This window comes from Lampetra fluviatilis, chromosome 58 (assembly GCF_964198595.1).
Source record: "Lampetra fluviatilis chromosome 58, kcLamFluv1.1, whole genome shotgun sequence".
Classification (NCBI taxonomy): Eukaryota; Metazoa; Chordata; class Hyperoartia; order Petromyzontiformes; family Petromyzontidae; genus Lampetra; species Lampetra fluviatilis.
In genome coordinates this window covers 2,854,239-2,872,790 of record NC_136332.1, presented here as the reverse complement: position 1 = coordinate 2,872,790, position 18,552 = coordinate 2,854,239, and the positions used below count along the sequence as shown (strand labels likewise).

At 52.7% G+C, this 18,552-nt stretch overlaps 3 protein-coding genes across 3 annotated transcripts in view; all 3 read left to right on the top strand.

Moving 5' to 3' along the window:
- LOC144950597 (ankyrin repeat domain-containing protein 40-like) overlaps positions 1–11,300 on the top strand; it is a 35,117-nt gene extending 23,817 nt beyond the window's left edge. Inside the window, exon 7 of the mRNA XM_078880751.1 lies at positions 9,094–11,300. Within this exon, the coding sequence (XP_078736877.1) occupies positions 9,094–9,252 (159 nt within the window). The 3' untranslated portion in view covers positions 9,253–11,300. The remainder of the gene's footprint in view (positions 1–9,093) is intronic.
- TBC1D24 (TBC1 domain family member 24) overlaps positions 1–18,552 on the top strand; it is a 525,632-nt gene that overhangs the window by 263,460 nt on the left and 243,620 nt on the right. The window lies entirely within an intron of this gene.
- EIF3D (eukaryotic translation initiation factor 3 subunit D) overlaps positions 15,749–18,552 on the top strand; it is a 28,283-nt gene continuing 25,479 nt past the window's right edge. The window contains exons 1-2 of the mRNA XM_078880735.1: positions 15,749–16,014; positions 17,759–17,804. Of these exons, the coding sequence (XP_078736861.1) occupies positions 15,892–16,014; positions 17,759–17,804 (169 nt within the window). The 5' untranslated portion in view covers positions 15,749–15,891. The remainder of the gene's footprint in view (positions 16,015–17,758; positions 17,805–18,552) is intronic.

The window sequence follows — 18,552 nt, the reverse complement described above, 5'->3', positions numbered from 1 at the left end:
CACTGACAGGAGGTCAAGGGACAGACCCTGCAGGTGCCACGGGTTGGCTGACTGAGGTGACCGGTAGATGCACCACCAGCTGTACCCCCTCCTGTGCCAGGCTAGGTGCAGGAGGAGGTCACGGGACAGACCCAGCAGGTGCCATGGGTTGGCTGACTGAGATGACCGGTAGATGCACCACCAGCTGTACCCCCTCCTGTGCCAGGCTAGGTGCAGGAGGAGGTCACGGCACAGACCCTGCAGGTGCCATGGGTTGGTTGACTGAGATGACTGGCACACACATGCATATGCACTCAGACACACAGGCAAACGTTCGCTTGTGTAGCCTGTAACAGGCTGTAGGGGCAAGTGCTGTTAGCGAGCAGCACCTATGAATGCCGCCACGGCGCACGAGGGGGTGGGTGGCCAGCACCACGCGATGTTTACACACCGCACCAGATACGAATTTGAGGTCGAGTCGACCTAGGGGGAGACCCGGGACCGGTTCAGATAATCGTAATCGGTGTTGGCCGTGAGCGGCAATAGAACGCGGGTCGCCGGGATCGTAGCGCAGCGAAGTGCTAACCGCCACACTACTGCTACCTAAAGGCAAAGACAAAGATCCCCCGTATAGCCTGGACAGACTGTCGGGGCAAGTGCTGTTCACGAGCACCTGTGAATATTGGCACGGCACACTGGAGGGTGGGTGGCCAACACCACGCCCGGCTGCCTTTGTCTCTCCAAGTGGCGATGTTTACACACTGTACCAGGTACTCATTTGAGGCTGAGTCGACCTAGGAGAGGCCCCCGGACCGGTTCAGATATTTATCACGAATTTTGTCCGTGTGCAGAAATCGTACTCCAGGTCGTTGGGTTTAAAACGCAGCGCGCTAACCACTGCACCACCACTCCCCCTTAAGGCATGGAACACACAGATACAATCGGGTTAAGGAATGACCGTGCTATTGAAGAAGCTTGCTTTTATTCTCCGTACCACAGTCTCTGTAGCTACAAAACAATCACCACTGCTGCTGTACACAGCGCGGATTTGCCCGCAGTTGGAAAATTCTGCTGCTGTCATAGCCAGGGTGGAGTGGCCAGTGCCTACCTCACTGCTGCACCGGGGAGACGGTCAGGGTGAATGATGCATAATCGAGGTTTTGTTGGGTTCGATGGCGTAGATATAAATGTGTCGTTAAACCCGCCACCACCCGACACAGCCAATCAGCAAGGTTTGTCACGTAGACAAAACGTGGCCCAATTCGTTACTAGTACAGCACACACACCGGTTGTGTTGGAGAGTAAACCCACTACAACATTTACAATTATAGTGTAGTGTGTAGTGTAGTGTATAGTGCAGTGTGTTGTGTATAGTGTAGCGTATAGTTTAGTGTATAGTGTAGTATATAGTGTAGTGTATAGTGTAGTGTATAGTGTAGTGTAGAGTGTAGTGTATAGTGTAGTGTATAGTAGTGTAGTGTATAGTGTAGTATACTAGTTCAGCACACACCGGTTGTGTGTTGGAAAATAAACCCACTACAACATTTACAATTATAGTGTAGTGTGTAGTGTATAGTGTAGTGTATAGTGTGGTGTATAGTGTGGTGTATAGTGTAGTGTATAGTAGTGTAGTGTATAGTGTAGTATACTAGTGTAGTAATTACTCAGGAGGCTTGACGACGGGATCGGAGGCACACTTATTTATTAACACAACTTGTATACAGTTAGCGAGTATACACAGGACCTAAGGGGTAACGTCCCCTTACTCGGCTAACAGGGAGACACAACATCTAAGCCCCGCTAACCTAAGCCCAAGTCCTCCACTAGGGAGCTAGGGGAGGCTACCTGTCCCAGCCCTGGTCAAGCTGGGATCCGACCCCCTGAGTTCCCAGACCTGCTCGTCAGTCTGGGCTCTCGGGGCCACGCCACCGGCTTGCCCTGGTCGGCCCTTATAAGGACAGCGAGCCAGGGGAGCTCCGGGGCCTATTCTAGCTGGTCTTCCGTCTTCGCTGGTTAAAGCTGATACCTCGACCTCGAGCCCTCCGGCTCACCCCCTCTTATAGTCCGCGGCCCCCCCGGGAGGGGCCCGTGGGGGATGCAGGTGCGGACGTCGGTGTGGCCACCTCCTATGTGTACGGCCCTAACCACGCCCCTTGTGTTTGTTTGCCATCCGCTCCCATACACAATTACACCTCTACATCACCCCCCCCTGTACAGCTCGCAGCCGTCCCCGGCTGCAACAAAACCAGAATAAAGGTGCATGCCTCCCCAAAACCGTGTGTGCCTCGCGTAAATTTAACAAGAACGATAACAGTCATAACAACAACAACAACAACAGGAACAGGTAGAAGAAGAAAGAGAAAAAAATAACCCGGCGCACCCTCCCGAATAAATACCCCATTCCGCAAACCCAACATATATACACGCGCTCCGGATGTCCCTCCCCCACTGTCCGCAAGGGCCCCCCAACGGCCGACCTCACAATAGTCTGCGCGTTTTGGCGCGCGTTCTCGCGGCGGGCCCGTCACAAGGGCTCGACCCGGCACGCTCAGTGGTGGTTGGTGACGGTCCGGGTGCAAGAGAGTCTGGCGTCGCTGCCGAGTGACCCCCGACCCCTCCGGGAGGGGTTGGCGGGCGTGGACCCGTCACTCCTGTTGCACCTGGAGATGGAACAGTTGACGTCATGTTAGGCGAGAGCAGCGACGTCGGGGAGTCGGCGGACCCCTCACACGTTTGGCCATGCGTGTGTGTGTGTGAACCACGGGCCGGCGCAATGAACGGTTTCAACCTTGAGGGGTGCACGTACCACCGACGCCTCCCCCATTTGACGCGAACACATTGCGGCCGTAAGACCTGTACGACCTCCACTGGCCCCCGCCACGGCCGTACCAACTTTGACGAGGTTGCCAGTGGCACCTGGGGACAGTGCAACCATGCCCTGTCCCCTGGTTTCCATTTGAACACATGTACCCGCCCCAGCCGAAGCCTCTCGTTCGCCTTCTGGCGGAGTTCAGAATTTTGCACGGCCGCTTCCCGCGCCTCAGACAATTTGCTGATGTTAAATTTAACGTGTTCGGACAAGGTAGACTTCGCCTGAGGCGCCGAGAACTTCAGCTGGGTCGTCACAGGGGGGTTAGCCTCGCGGCCATACATTAAAAAGAAAGGGGAAAATCCGGTGGCCGCATGGGGAGCCATCCTGTAGGCCTGCAACACACCGGCTATGCGAAGGTCCCAATCTGTCTGGGATTCGGACACCTGTTGGGACAGCATAGACGTGATGGTCCGATGTAGCCGTTCCACCATCCCGTCAGTTTGAGGGTGATACGGGGAGGTCCGAATTTTTTCCGTACCCAAGAGGTCGCACACCTCGCGGAGGAGTTTTCCCGAAAAATTCTTACCCTGGTCAGTAAGCAGCCGTTCCGGAGCACCTTTGTCGAGGACATAGCCCTGGACAAAGGCCTCCGCGATGGCTGCTGCCGACTGGTTGGCCAGGGGCCAGGCCATAGGCCATCTCGTGAAGTATTCGACCCCTGTCAATAAATACCTATTCCCCCTGGGTGTAGCGGGAAATGGGCCGAGTATGTCTAGCGCAACGAGCTCGTTAACCCGGGAAACCTTTATGGACTGCAGCGGAGGGTTGGACCCCCTAGCTGGTGGCTTTCGCTGCGCGCATTGCGTGCACGACCCCAGGAGATCCCCCACGTCCTTTGCCATGCCCGGCCAGAAGAAATCGAGCTGGAGCGTGGCAAAGGTCTTGTGAACCCCCAAGTGCAGAAGCCGCTCATGAACAGCCCATACCACCTTACCCCTCAATGCTGCAGGCACCACGAGCTGCTGGCGGCGGGTTTTTCCGTCCCAGTGCATTAAAAGACCCTGGAACAACCCCCACGAGTCAATGTTCGCCACCCCCTGCCCAACCCCCCCTGCGCGACGGCGCAGAGCGAGGAGGGAGGTGTCCTCCATTTGGAGGCGTCCCCATTCCGCGACCGACAACCCCAGCAACGAATCCCTCCCTTCTTGCTCGATAGGACCCGAAGCCAAAGGCGCATCGGCGGCGGCCACGAGGACCGAATCGGTGGTGACGTTCGGGGGCCTACAACGCCCCGAACCCAGGAGGCAAGCGCACTCCGAAGTGGGTGGCAACCGTGACAGGGCGTCAGCGTTCGTGTGGCGGACGCCCTTACGATATGTGGTGACAAAGTCGTAGTCCTGGAGAATCTCCAACCATCGAGACAACTGGCCCGATGGTTGTTGAACCCGCAGAGCGTACTGTAGGGCCGCATGATCTGTACGGACGGTGAAACGCCGACCGTACAGATATGGGCGGTACTGCTGAATGAAATAAACAATTGCCAATAATTCCCGACGGGTAACGCAGTACCGTTGTTCCGCTGGAGACAGTACCCGACTACCGTAAGCCACCACATGCTCTACGCCCCCAATGAGTTGGGACAGCACGCCCCCGATGCCCGTGTTACTTGCATCTGTATCGAGCAAGAAGGGTTGTGAGAAGTCGGGGTAATTCAACGGCGGAGCCCCCACCAGGGCATTCCGGAGGGCGTGAAAAGCAGCCTCCTCCTCCAGCCCCCAATGAAACCTGACTCCCTTGGACGTCAAGGCATGCAATGGTTTCGCGATCGTAGCGAAGTCAGCCACAAACCGTCGATAGTACGACGCGAACCCAATGAAACTCCTGACCTCTCCCACCGAGGTGGGAGTCGGCCAGGAGCTGACGCATTCTGTTTTGGCGGGATCAGTGGATATCCCCGAGCGCCCAACAATGTGACCCAAATACCGCACCGATTCGCGGAGCAAATGGCACTTCTGCGGTTTAAATTTTAAATTGGCAGCCCGCATTTTGAGAAAAACAGCACGCAGCCTCTGGAGGTGTTCCTCGAAGGATTTGCTAAAGACGATGACATCGTCCAAGTAAATTAAACACGAATCCCATTGCAAGCCTGCCAAGACCAGTTCCATTAACCGCTGAAAAGTTGCCGGCGCAGAATGTAAGCCCATCGGCAAGCGGTTAAATTGGAAGAGACCTTGCGGTGTCCGAAAAGCAGTTTTAGGTTTTGATTCGTCATCCAGAGGAAGCTGCCAGAATCCAGATAGTAAATCGAGGGTGGAAAAGAATCGCGCCCCCGCCAAGGCATCGAGCGACTCATCCATTCGAGGAAGCGGGTACGCATCTGCCACAGAAATTTTGTTCAATCGCCGAAAGTCGACACAAAACCGCAGTGAGCCGTCGTGTTTTTTCACCAAAACGATCGGTGCGCCCCACGGGCTGTTGGAAGGGGAAATGATATCGGCGGCTAGCATGTCATCAACAGCCGATTTGACATGATCCTTTTCGGCGGGACTGAGCCGAAAGGGATTCTGGCGGATTGGCGCGCTGTCACTCGTGTCAATATGGTGTCGCAGCAATTTAGTACAACCAATATCAAATTTGTGTTTACTAAAAACGTCGTCAAATTCTTTCAGGAGAACTCGCAGCTGCGCACGCTGCGTGTCGGACAGATCCACAGATCCCGCGCAAAGTGCATCCAGCCATCCGTCATCACAGTCCGAATGCGGTCGCGACGGAGGATCGGTGGTTACCTGACCCACGAGTGGTTCCTCATAGGGCGCCGGCGTTGCGTGTGCAAGCACGGTCCCTTGAGGAACCACGGCCGTTCGCGATCCTACATTAAGGACTGCAATGAAGGGGTCCCCATCCCCTTTCACCATGGTCTGAGCCGCTAGCAAATCGGGTCCATTGACCCCGGCCCGAGATGGTCCCAACAAGACCCCCCGATCCGCAACCCCTTTAGCAAACGGCCGACGCAACCTAAGAGGGACGAGCATCTGAGCCCCCGGGGGTACGCGCACAGTTTTTGTCACGAGCGCCTGCACGGTGGCAAACGCCCGACGCTCCGTGGTGGGGGAAGACAAAAATGTAACACGTCGGCCCGATGGGAGCTCGATGCACCCCTGGTCAATCAAGATACGGATGGGCATTTTGGCCAAGAAATCCGTCCCCAACAGGCACGGAACCGCGAGTGAGGAGGAAACCAAAACAGGCCCGGATAATTTAATGTCTCCAATGCAAATTTTGGCGCGGATTTGCCCAATAATGCCCAGCGAGCCCCCGTTAGCAGCATAGCATGGCACGTCAACAGGGAGCAAGGGACGACTTTGAACGGGAAGGATGTTATAAATCAAATCAGATATAATGGTCGCCGATGCCCCTGTGTCAATTAAAATCCGCACCTCTACCCCATCAATATGACCGACCACAACCGATGATCCCGCCGACGCAGCAACGACACGATGGGCGAGCTCCGACCACTGACCCGGTTGGAGCGCTCGCCGCATTTCAGAACAATCGCGCGCGATGGGCGGCGATTTTCGAACCCTGTTCAGTTGAGCGCGTGAGTGTGTGTCGGATGTGTGCATGGGCCAAACGTGTGAGGTGCCACGACTCGCCGTATTTCTCTGCTGGAGCTTGGGTGGAGACGGCGTGGCGTCCTGACGAGGTGTCGCTCCGCGCTGACGGGGAGCCCGGCATCCTGACGCAACGTGGCCTTGCAGGCCACAGTTGTAGCAACGTGTGAGCGCCCCAGATGGCCTGGGCTGCTCCTGGCGGCTCGGTCCATTCCGAGCCTGCGGTGCCGCCGATCTCCATTCCCCCCGCCGCTCCACCCCGCAGACCTCCTCTGATGGGAGGGCGGTGGCCGCCATGGCATGGCCGGCCACCCCCTTGGCAGCCTTGCGACGCAGGGACCGCAAGCCCCCGTGGATGTGGCGCGCGACCAGCAGGGACGACATCTCTCCGTCGTCTTGAGCCAAGACGGCGATGTCCAGCTCATCGGCGAGTAGCAGCAGCTTTTCAGCCACCATGGCGTCCACTCCCTCCTCGTCCATCCGCGGGAAAGCTGCCTTTGCCAGGGCCAGGAGAGCCGTTCGGAAGGCCAGGGGCGATTCGTTGGCGCCCCGATGCCGATCGTGGAACAGCTGCCTGCAGTCCGAAGGCGGCCCATAGACGGCTGACAGCAGCTGCAGCGCCAGGTGCAGCGTGGCGCGCTTTTCCTTAGGCGCCGAGGTGAGGGTAGCCAGGGCGTCGTCGTCCAGCATCGCCGGCAGCGCGCATAGTGCCTCGGCGTCCGTCCAGTTCGCCATCTCTTGATGAGCGATGAACCGCCTTTTGAAGCCACCCCAATCTCCAGCCGCTCCCACGAACTCCTTGAGAGGCGGCAGTCGCTGTTGTAAGGCGACGTCCGTGGCTGCGGATCTCGCTCCCTCGTTCCCAGCCGACGTTACAGTGTGGGCGGGCTGTGAGCATGGCATCGCCGGTCGCTCCGTTGTTGACGCGCTGGCCGGCGTTGATGATGTCACGGCTCGTGCTTGGCCCTCAGCAGTCACCTGACGCAGGCCGGCCCCGCCCTCTGCTCGCACTGTAGTGATGGCGGGAAATTTAACCGCGAGCCGCGTCGGGGTGGCGGGAAATGCCGGCGTGCGTCGGCTGCTGCCGTCTTCCCGCGCAGCCCCTCCAGCTCCCAGCCGCGTGATCTCCTCCAACACGGCGGCCGCGGCGTAGAGCAGCTCCGCCAGGCGGGAGTGAGCCAGCCGAAGTCCCTCGGCCGACGCATCCCCCCCCTCCTGTCGTAGCGGCGCGGGTGTACTCGGCCCCGGCTGCTCCGATCCGACCTCGGCCATCTCTGGTGGTGATTCGGCCGCGGTGTCCTCCCTCTCCGACTCCCTGGTACGTGTCGTCCCTCGTGTGTCCATCTTTGGACGTTTTACTTCTGACACCAGATGTAGTAATTACTCAGGAGGCTTGACGACGGGATCGGAGGCACACTTATTTATTAACACAACTTGTATACAGTTAGCGAGTATACACAGGACCTAAGGGGTAACGTCCCCTTACTCGGCTAACAGGGAGACACAACATCTAAGCCCCGCTAACCTAAGCCCAAGTCCTCCACTAGGGAGCTAGGGGAGGCTACCTGTCCCAGCCCTGGTCAAGCTGGGATCCGACCCCCTGAGTTCCCAGACCTGCTCGTCAGTCTGGGCTCTCGGGGCCACGCCACCGGCTTGCCCTGGTCGGCCCTTATAAGGACAGCGAGCCAGGGGAGCTCCGGGGCCTATTCTAGCTGGTCTTCCGTCTTCGCTGGTTAAAGCTGATACCTCGACCTCGAGCCCTCCGGCTCACCCCCTCTTATAGTCCGCGGCCCCCCCGGGAGGGGCCCGTGGGGGATGCAGGTGCGGACGTCGGTGTGGCCACCTCCTATGTGTACGGCCCTAACCACGCCCCTTGTGTTTGTTTGCCATCCGCTCCCATACACAATTACACCTCTACACTAGTTCAGCACCACACCGGTTGTGTGTTAGAGAGTAAACCAGAGGTGTGGACTCGAGTCATGTGACTTGGACTCGAGTCAGACTCGAGTCATGAATTTGATGACTTGCGACTCGACTTGGACTTGCATAACAATGACTTTGTCCCACCTATGAGATGTGGACTCGAGTCATGTGACTTGGACTCGAGTCAGACTCGAGTCATGAATTTGATGACTTGCGACTCGACTTGGACTTGCATAACAATGACTTTGTCCCACCTCTGGAGTAAACCCACCGCTATTTAAGACCGAAACAGGAGGAGGATTTCTCCACATCTCCGTGGCTGTCGCCTGATGATGCGAGTTGTAAATCCTGGCGAAGCGTCGTACTCGAATTGTAAACGTTGTGGTGGATTTCCTCTCCAACACACAATTGGTGTGTGCTGCACTAGTGACGAATTGGCACGTTTTATTTACATGACAAACTCCTTACTAATTAGCTGTGTCGGGTGGTGGCGGGTTTAACGACACATTTATATATTCACGCGATCTAAGCCTACTGCGTGTTAAACGGAGCGAATGGTGGTCCAGCACTCACCGATCCACTCCGTTCGCTCGCTCACCAGCGGTCAATCGCCTCCCCATCACTCTTCCACCGCTACTAACAAAGATGCCGTCACCACGACAGTAACCACAGACGCGCCTGGTGACCCATCGGCTGACATTGGACCCATGGACTGAATGCATTCCCCGTGTCCGTCTCGCCGTGTCTCCGTGTGCCGCCACCTCTCAGGACAAGGACCTGACCCGCCTCGCCGACTTCCAGGAGCTGGAGCTCGTCCTGGGTGGGGGCGTGGGAGGCGAACTGGGGGAGCTGTCGGTGGTGGGCTCGCAAGACTCGCTCGCCGAGAAGCCGTGCTTCAACGCGCGGGCCTCCAAACTCACCTATTAGACATTAGCCTAGCCCTAGCCTAGCCCTAGCCTAGCCCAGCCCTAGCCTTAGCCTTAGCCCTAGCCTAGCCCTAGCGTAGGCCTAGCCCTAGCCCTAGCCTCGCCCTAGCCTAGCCCTAGCCTAGCCTAGCCCTAGCCTTAGCCTTAGCCCTAGCCTAGCCCTAGCATAGGCCTAGCCCTAGCCTAGCCCTAGCCTAGCCCTAGCCCTAGCCTAGCCCTAGCCTAGCCCTAGCCCTAGCCTAGCCCTAGCCTAGCCCTAGCCTAGCCTAGCCCTAGCCCTAGCCTAGCCCTAGCCCTAGCCTAGCCCTAGCCTAGCCCTAGCCTAGCCCTAGCCTAGCCCAGCCCTAGCCTAGCCTAGCCCTAGCCCTAGCCTTGCCCTAGCCCTAGCCTAGCCCTAGCATAGCCCTAGCCTAGCCCAGCCCTTGCCTAGCCTAGCCTTGCCCTAGCCCAGCCCTAGCCCTAGGCCTAGCCTAGCCCAGCCCTAGCCCAGCCCTAGCCCAGCCCTAGCCCAGCCCTAGCCCAGCCCTAGCCTAGCCCTAGCCTAGCCTTAGCCTAGCCTAGCCCTAACTAACCCTAGCCTAGCCCCAGCCTAGCCCTAGTGTAGGCCTAGCCCTAGCCTAGCCCTAGCTCAAACCTAGCCCAGCCCTAGCCCAGCCCTAGCGCAGCCCTAGCCTCGCCCTAGCCTAGCCCAGCCCTAGCGTAGGCCTAGCCCTAGCTTAGCCCTAGCCCTAACCTAGCCATAACCTAACCCTAGCCTAGCCCCAGCCTAGCCCTATCCTAGCCCTATCCTAGCCCTATCCTAGCCCTAACTTTATCCTTAACCTTCACTTTACCTCTCTCTGTAACTGTAACCTCAGCCTAAACCTCTAACAGGCACTGTTACCGCTACGCCGAAGTGTAACCCCACTGCTACCCTGAGGCCTGGCCTAAACCCCAAACCCTAACTAGCCCTAGCCTAAACCCATGAACCTAACTAGCTCAATCACCTCGCCCTAACAATCCCCGAATGCAAACCGAACTCAGATCTCCACCCATAGCACTCAAACATATCCATCGCTGCAACAACTAACCCTAACCCTGACTCCTAACATTAACTCTCACCCAAACCCACCCTCTAACCACAAGTTGTTACTTAACCTCAACCCAAACATTCACCCTTCATCTAACATTAACCCTCAACATCACCCCAACACCTGACATTAACTCTAATCTCATCATACCCCTAGCGCTAACAACTCACCCCCACCTCTAACCCCATCCCTAACCCCAGACTCAAACCCAAACGATAACCTCCATCAGACCCCCTAACTCTGACCCTAACCCTGGCTTAAACCAGTTGCACCGTAAACCCCACATCTAACCCCCGTCTCCAACCGTAACATTCACCATCGTACAAACCCTGACCCTCACCTGACGGCAAGCATTAGACGTTGCCTTTGGGCAGTTTTACAATTTTTTAACGACAATTGCAGTGATCAAGAGGTCAGTCTTTCTCTCTCTCCCTTTCCGAGGCTGAGATCTTTGATTTCAGTACCCGTTTCAGCTGCCTGTGAGTTACGAATCTCAGCCTGGCCTCTGGTGATGGCACAAGATAGAAATTGTTTGAATATTAAAATGAATGGCGGTTATTGTAATATATGCATATACATATAAATAAAATTGAGGCATTATAATTTATCGCCTTGGGGATCTTTCCAATATATTTGGTGTTTTTAAGTTTGCTGTGAAGAAAATGATGACGATGGTGAGGTCTTAAAGCCATGTATTCTCTTAGATATCCAGGAACCTGGAGCCGAGTCTCAAGACACTGAGACCCGGTCTCAAGACGCTGAGACCTGGTCTCCTGGAGCCGAGTTTCAAGATCCTGAGACCCGGTCTCCAGGAGCCGAGTCTCAAGACGCTGAGACCCGGTCTCCTGGAGCCGAGTCTCAAGACTCGGAGGCCCGGTCTCCTGGAGCCGAGTCTCAAGACCCCGAGACCCGGTCTCCTGGAGCCGAGTCTCAAGACGCTGAGACCCGGTCTCCTGGAGCCGAGTCTCAAGATCCTGAGACCCGGTCTCCTGGAGCCGAGTCTCAAGATGCTGAGACCCGGTTTCAAGACGCTGAGACCCGGTCTCCTGGAGCCGAGTCTCAAGATCCTGAGACCCGGTCTCCTGGAGCCGAGTCTCAAGACGCTGAGACCCGGTCTCAAGACGCTGAGACCCGGTCTCCTGGAGCCGAGTCTCAAGACGCTGAGACCCGGTCTCCTGGAGCCGAGTCTCAAGATCCTGAGACCCGGTCTCCTGGAGCCGAGTCTCAAGATGCTGAGACCCGGTTTCAAGACGCTGAGACCCGGTCTCCTGGAGCCGAGTCTCAAGATCCTGAGACCCGGTCTCCTGGAGCCGAGTCTCAAGACGCTGAGACCCGGTCTCAAGACGCTGAGACCCGGTCTCCTGGAGCCGAGTCTCAAGACGCCGAGACCCGGTCTCCTGGCGTGTCGATATGGAGTTTGGTAAATTGTTCTGAATGTCGGTGTGGGCAACTTTTTTAAAATTAATTTGGAGCAATAAAATTTAAGTACTGAAACGATAATGGTCACAGGCGCTCATCATTGGTTTATATTTAAGTCGCCCATAATGGCCTCTACCCCCCCCCCCCATGCCTGTGCTGAGCCAAGGCGTGAACGAGCAGTTTCAGGGCTGTGCCTTTATCCTCGCATATGAAGAGGTGGGCGGCGCTGTCAGAGATCCGAAGGTGATGGCGAGGAGTGACGTAGCGATGTGCCTGTGTTTGATCGGCACGCAAACCCCCACCGCTGTGACACGCGGTCGAGTGACACGCGGTCGAGTGACACGCGGTTGAGTGACACGCGGTCGAGTGACACGCGGTCGAATGACACGCGGTTGAGTGACACATGGTAGTATACTGCACTATACACTACTATCGACTATACCCTACACTATCATTTTAAATATTGTAGTGGCTTCACTCTGCCAACAGACAACCGGCGGTGAGTGCTGAACTAGTATACTACACTACACGACTATACACTACACTATACACTACACTATACACTACACTATAAACTACACTATACTATACACTACACTATACACTACACTATACTATACACTATTTAATACTATAAACTACACTATACACGACTATACACTACACTATACACTACACTACACTATACACTACACTATACTATACACTACACTATACACTACACTATACTATACACTACACTATAAACTACACACTACACTATACACTACACTATACACTACAATTGAACCTCATGGCGGTACCCCGGGGTACCATAGCACCTCGGCTCTCGCAAGATGTCCGTGATGCAGTCACTTTTAGTCTGTCGATGGTCGGCGATGCGGCGATCGACTCGTCTGGACGAGCTGTACTCACGATGCACCACTACGGTGCGTACGAGTGTAGAGGAGAGATACACGCGGTGCGCGCTGTTAGGCGCATGCAACTGATGTCGAACAGAGTTGTGCGTTGCACCACGAGGTTTGCGCCGAAAAACTGCCAGTAATGAAGGCGAGAAGCGGGTGCAGTCGAGGTCGAACAGATAGCTGCGCTGTGAGCGGCGGTGAGAGATGGGGGGTGGTGATGGATTAATGGGGCAACAGGCGTGGGGCTGGTGGCGAGAGTCAGGAGTTGTTACTCTTAGGTTTTTTTGGTAAAGTCACGTAGATTAAAAGATAATAAAAAATAAAATAAATGAAAATAAATCAATTAAATCACGACGTTTCGGAGGCAACACGAGTCTCCGTCTTCAGGTGGGACCATCACAGCTAATTTTACCTACTAGACTTTACCGAAAAAACCTAAGAGTATGAATCCTTGCAGTCACGAAAGCTTCAAATCGGGAGTTGTTGTTGTTGCCGGGGACGAAGAGTGAAGACGTCTCACCGCTGCCGCTGCAGCCGTCAACGGGACCTCGACCCTCACGCCGTCGCCGGGCGGGTGTTGGCTGAACCCCCGCCCGGGACAGACGGGCGAGCGGGTCTGAGGGAGCGTAGCTGAGGGCAGCGGTGGAGATGCGGAGTTGCTGTGTGCGGAGCTGCTGTGTGCGGAGCCGCTGAGTGCGAAGACGCTGTGTGCAGTCGCTGAGTGCAAAGACGCTGTGTGCGGAGTGGCTGAGTGCGAAGACGCTGTGTGTGGAGTGGCTGAGTGCGAAGACGCTGAGAGCAAGATAAGTGAGGTGCAGAGTAGATAAGAGCGGGGAGAAGTCGAGTGTCTTGTGACCCCACAGATACAACTGGCGCGTGAACAGGTGAAATCAAGTGAAAGCAGGTGACTTGTTACGACGTGTCGGTGTGAGTGATTTAACAAGATGATACACGGGCATTCAGGGTTTCGGCGCAATCGTCCTCGCTGCGTTTCGACATCGCGAAGTAGCACGGATGTCGGATTGATTGGTGCCCCAATCGTAGAGTGAAGTTACACCCCTGGAAACAATAGTGGCCCTGAAATAGAAAATCTAATTGCCTCGGCCATTTTGTATTATTTGGTGCCCCGGGGTTCCGCCATGAGGATCAATTGTAAATGATGTAGTGGCTTCACGCTCCCAACAACCAGCGGTGAGTGCTGAACTAGTACACTACACTATACACTACACTATACACTACACTATACACTACACTATACACTACACTATACACTACACTATACACTACACTATACACTACTATAATTGTAAATGATGTAGTGGCTTCACTCTCCCAACACAACCGGCGGTGATTGCTGAACTAGTATACTACACTATACATTACACTATTTAATACTATCGACTACACTATACACAATAATTGTAAATTCTGTCGTGGCTTCACGCTCCCAACACAACCAGCGGTGAGTGCTGAACTAGTATACTACACTATACACTACACTATTTAATACTATCGACTACACTATACACTACACTACTATACACTACACAATACACTACACTATACACTACACTACTACACTATACACTACACACAATACACTACACACTACACTATACACTACTATATACTACACTATACACTACAGTACACACTACACTACTATACACTGCACTATACACTACACTACTACACTATACACTACACTATACGCTGCACTATACACTGCACTATACACTGCTATAGACTACACTACACACTACACACGACACTACACTATACACCACTATTTTATTATTTTTGATTATTATTTTATCATTTCCCTTCTATGTGACTTTACCAAAAGAACCAAGAAGACTATACACTACACTATACACTACACTACTATACACTATACAATACACTACACTACTATACACTACACTATACACTACACTACTATACACTACATTACACACTACTACACAATATACTACACTACTACACAATACACTACACTATACACTACTACACTATACACTACACTATACACTACTACACTATACACTACACTATACACTACTACACTATACACTACTACACAATACACTACACTATACACTACACTATATACTACACTACTATACACTACACTATAGACTACTACACAATACACTACACTATACACTACACTATATACTACACTATACACTACTACACAATACACTACACTATACACTACACTATACACTACACTATACACTACACTATACACTACACTATACACTACACTATACACTACTACACTATACACTACTATACACTACACTATACACTACACTATACACTACTATACACTACACTATACACTACTATACACTACACTATACACTACTATACACTACACTATACACTACTATACACTACACACTGCACTCTACACTACACTATACACTACTACACACTACTACACAATACACTACACTATACACTACACTATACACTACTACACTACACTATACACTACACTATACACTACACTATACACTACACTATACACTACACTACTACACTATACACTACTATACACTACACTACTATACACTACACTATACACTACACTGTACACTACTATACACTATACTACTATACACTACTATACACTACACTATACACTATACTGTATAATTGTAAATGCTGAAGCTCCCTACACAAATCGGGCCACGTTAACCGAAACACAGTCGACGGTATCGATTTACAGTAATCGATGACGATTAAAATGAAGTTAACGATTCCCGTCGAATGAATGGGTGTCTGGATCGATAAAAAATACTTCCCCCCACCACTCTCCACCGTGCAATCTTTTTTATGAATTGTAAACGATAAATTATCCTCGTAAGTATCGAGGGGAAGTCCGTTTAAATCGAAGGGGGATCGATAAATGGCCGTTTAAGATCGAAACACTCGCAGCATCGTTTCAACTGGATCGGGCACAGATTTCGATTCCCCCGTTGCGTTCAAGAGGAATCGAAACTGAATTTTCAAAAATTGGCGTTCGATTCCTCCTATTATTGGCTTGGGGTCAATGGGAATCGTCCCGGGTCCCGGAATCGTTTCGCGAATCGGCTTACCGATTCCTTTCAAGGCAACGTGGTTCGTGTGTGAGGGGAGCGGTCTTTTCCGAAAGCGAATTTCACGATCGCGATTTTTTCTTCTCTCGTCCCTCAAGAAACTCCCGACGAGGAGACGCGGGGGGCTGCTGCTGCAATGGCTCATTTCGTGGCGCCGTTGATCCAGGACAACCACAATGGATGGGGTCCCTGCGCGATTCCTGAGCAGTTTAAGGACATGCCCTACCAACCCTTCAGCAAGGCCGACCGCCTCGGCAAGGTGAGGAGAATAATAATTATACAACAACAGCAACAGACGCGTTAAAGAAGTCTATTTTTCTTGTGTTCTGCTAATTGTTCGGTGTTTCTTTGTTGTTTTTGTGGGTTCGTCTCAACGCGTTTGGGCGGGGGGGGGGGGGGTTAGGTTTGCGCAGGCTTCTCGTACAATGACCAGGCCTCAAAACGAAAGTTTAATTTTTTTAATTTAAATAAATAATCGCCCGCAAGTTTAAATTTTAACTAACGAACAATTAGTTGTTTAATATTACGTGCCGGGGTTTGTGGGGGCGGTGAGCGGTTGCTTGGAAGCGTTTAAAACTTTGTTCGATACATCGCTGGAGATAATTGCGTAAGCCTATCTCAGCAGGCCGCAGGCTGACATGCGCTCACAAGTCACGGCTTATTATGCCACATTCCGCTGTAAACAAGACTTCAATCGTCTTAAAGTTCACGATTCGTTGAACTGCGCGTGTCTCGTTGCACGCACTCGTTTGAATCGCTTACTCCGTGTCCCTCACGTGGCCAGAATTCACCTCCTGTGAGATGCACCCACGTCTTGGACTCGAACCTTGATCGCAGCATCTCAGCTGTGATGGTTCAGCGTCTCCAACTTGGCGATTATGAATCCCTTGAGAGAGAGACACCCACACCCAGGGGTTGAACCCTCAACCCAGCATCTCAGCAGTGATGGTTCAGTGTCTCTAACATGGCCATTATGAATCCCTTGAGGGAGAGAGAGACGCCTACACCCAGGGGTTGAACCCTCAACCCAGGAACTCAACAGCGATGGTTCAGTGTCTACAACTTGGCCATGAAGAATCCCTTGAGAGAGGGAGAGAGAGACGCTCACACCCAGGGGTTGAACCCTCAACCCAGGAACTCAACAGCGATGGTTCAGTGTCTCCAACTTGGCCATTAAAAATCCCTTGAGAGAGAGGGAGACGCCCACACCCAGGGGTTGAACCCTCAACCCAGGGTCTCAGCTGTGATGGTTCAGTGTCTCCAACTTGGCGATTAAGAATCCCATGAGAGAGAGAGACGCCCACACGCAGGGGTTGAACCCTCAATCCAGCATCTCAGCGGTGATAGGTCAGTGTCTCCAACTTGGCCATTATGAATCCCTTGAGAGAGGGAGAGAGACTCCCACACCCAGGGGTTGAACCCTCAACTCAGCATCTCAGCGGTGATGGTTCAGTGTCTCTAACTTGGCCATTATTAATCTCTTGAGGGAGGGAGAGAGACACCCACACCCAGGGGTTGAACCCTCAACCCAGCATCTCAGCAGTGAAAGTTGAGCGTCTCCAACTTGGCCATTAAGAATCCCTTGAGGGAGAGAGACACCCACACCCAGGGTTTGAACCCTCAACCCAGCATCTCAGCAGTGATAGTTGAGTGTCTCCAACATGGCCATTATTAATCTCTTGAGGGAGAGAGAGACGCCCACACCCAGGGGTTGAACCCTCAACACAGGGACTCAGCAGCGATGATTCAGTGTCTCCAACATGGCCATTATGAATCCCTTGAGAGAGGGAGACGCCCACACCCAGGGGTTGAACCCTCAACACAGGAACTCAGCAGTGATAGTTGAGTGTCTCCAACTTGGCCATTATGAACCCCAGAGAGAGAGAGAGAGACGCCCTGCTCCATTGTTTAAACCCTCAACCCCTGAGCTTAGCGGTAATGGCTCAGCACCTCTGACCCTGGCTACTATGAACGCCCTCATCTTGATTGTCATTTTGTTGCAGGTTGCCGATTGGACCGGATCCACGTACCAGGACAAGCGCTACACAAGTGCGTGCGATTAACTCGGTCGAAATATCACATTTACTCACAAATTGTGGTGGGGGGGGGTTAAATTAATAAAAAACATTCACAATAGTTTTTTTTTCTTTTAACCGATTAAATTAGTGCTTTGTAAAAAAAACATTAACTCACGAACTTACTCGCCACACTGCAGGTCACAACACTTGTCGTTTCTGCGTCATTTACCACACTGCAAGGCTCACTCAACCACTCGCACAAAGACTTTCAATCACATTAACTCACGAACTTACTCGCTACACTGTAGGTCACAAACACTTATTGTTCCTGCTTAATTTACTCACACTATTCCACACGTGTGACTTTGCTCAATTCAAGAAAAGTGTCAACACTCAACGATTACAACTTTAAGAGTGCTGTTTGTTGCTGGTCGTTTTCTGTCTGAGGCTCAGCAATTTTATTTAAAAATATATATATACAGTAGACTCCATTATCCGCATGGGATTTATCTGATTTGGGGATTAATTGCACACCTGAGATTTTGACATTAACAACTCATGGATTTTCACTACAGCCCAAATGAATAATCTTAAAGCAGTTACACATCGCTATTCTTGGAAATGTTTATTACAAGTTGCGTGCTTAAACGGAAGAAATATGTTTCTCCAGTTAACCCGAATTCTACGTGATCGCTTCTACAGTACAGTAGTTGCCATATCTTTACGACAGTGGGGCGTAGTTTGATTGATGTTGATTGGCGTGGCTCTGAAAGTATTAT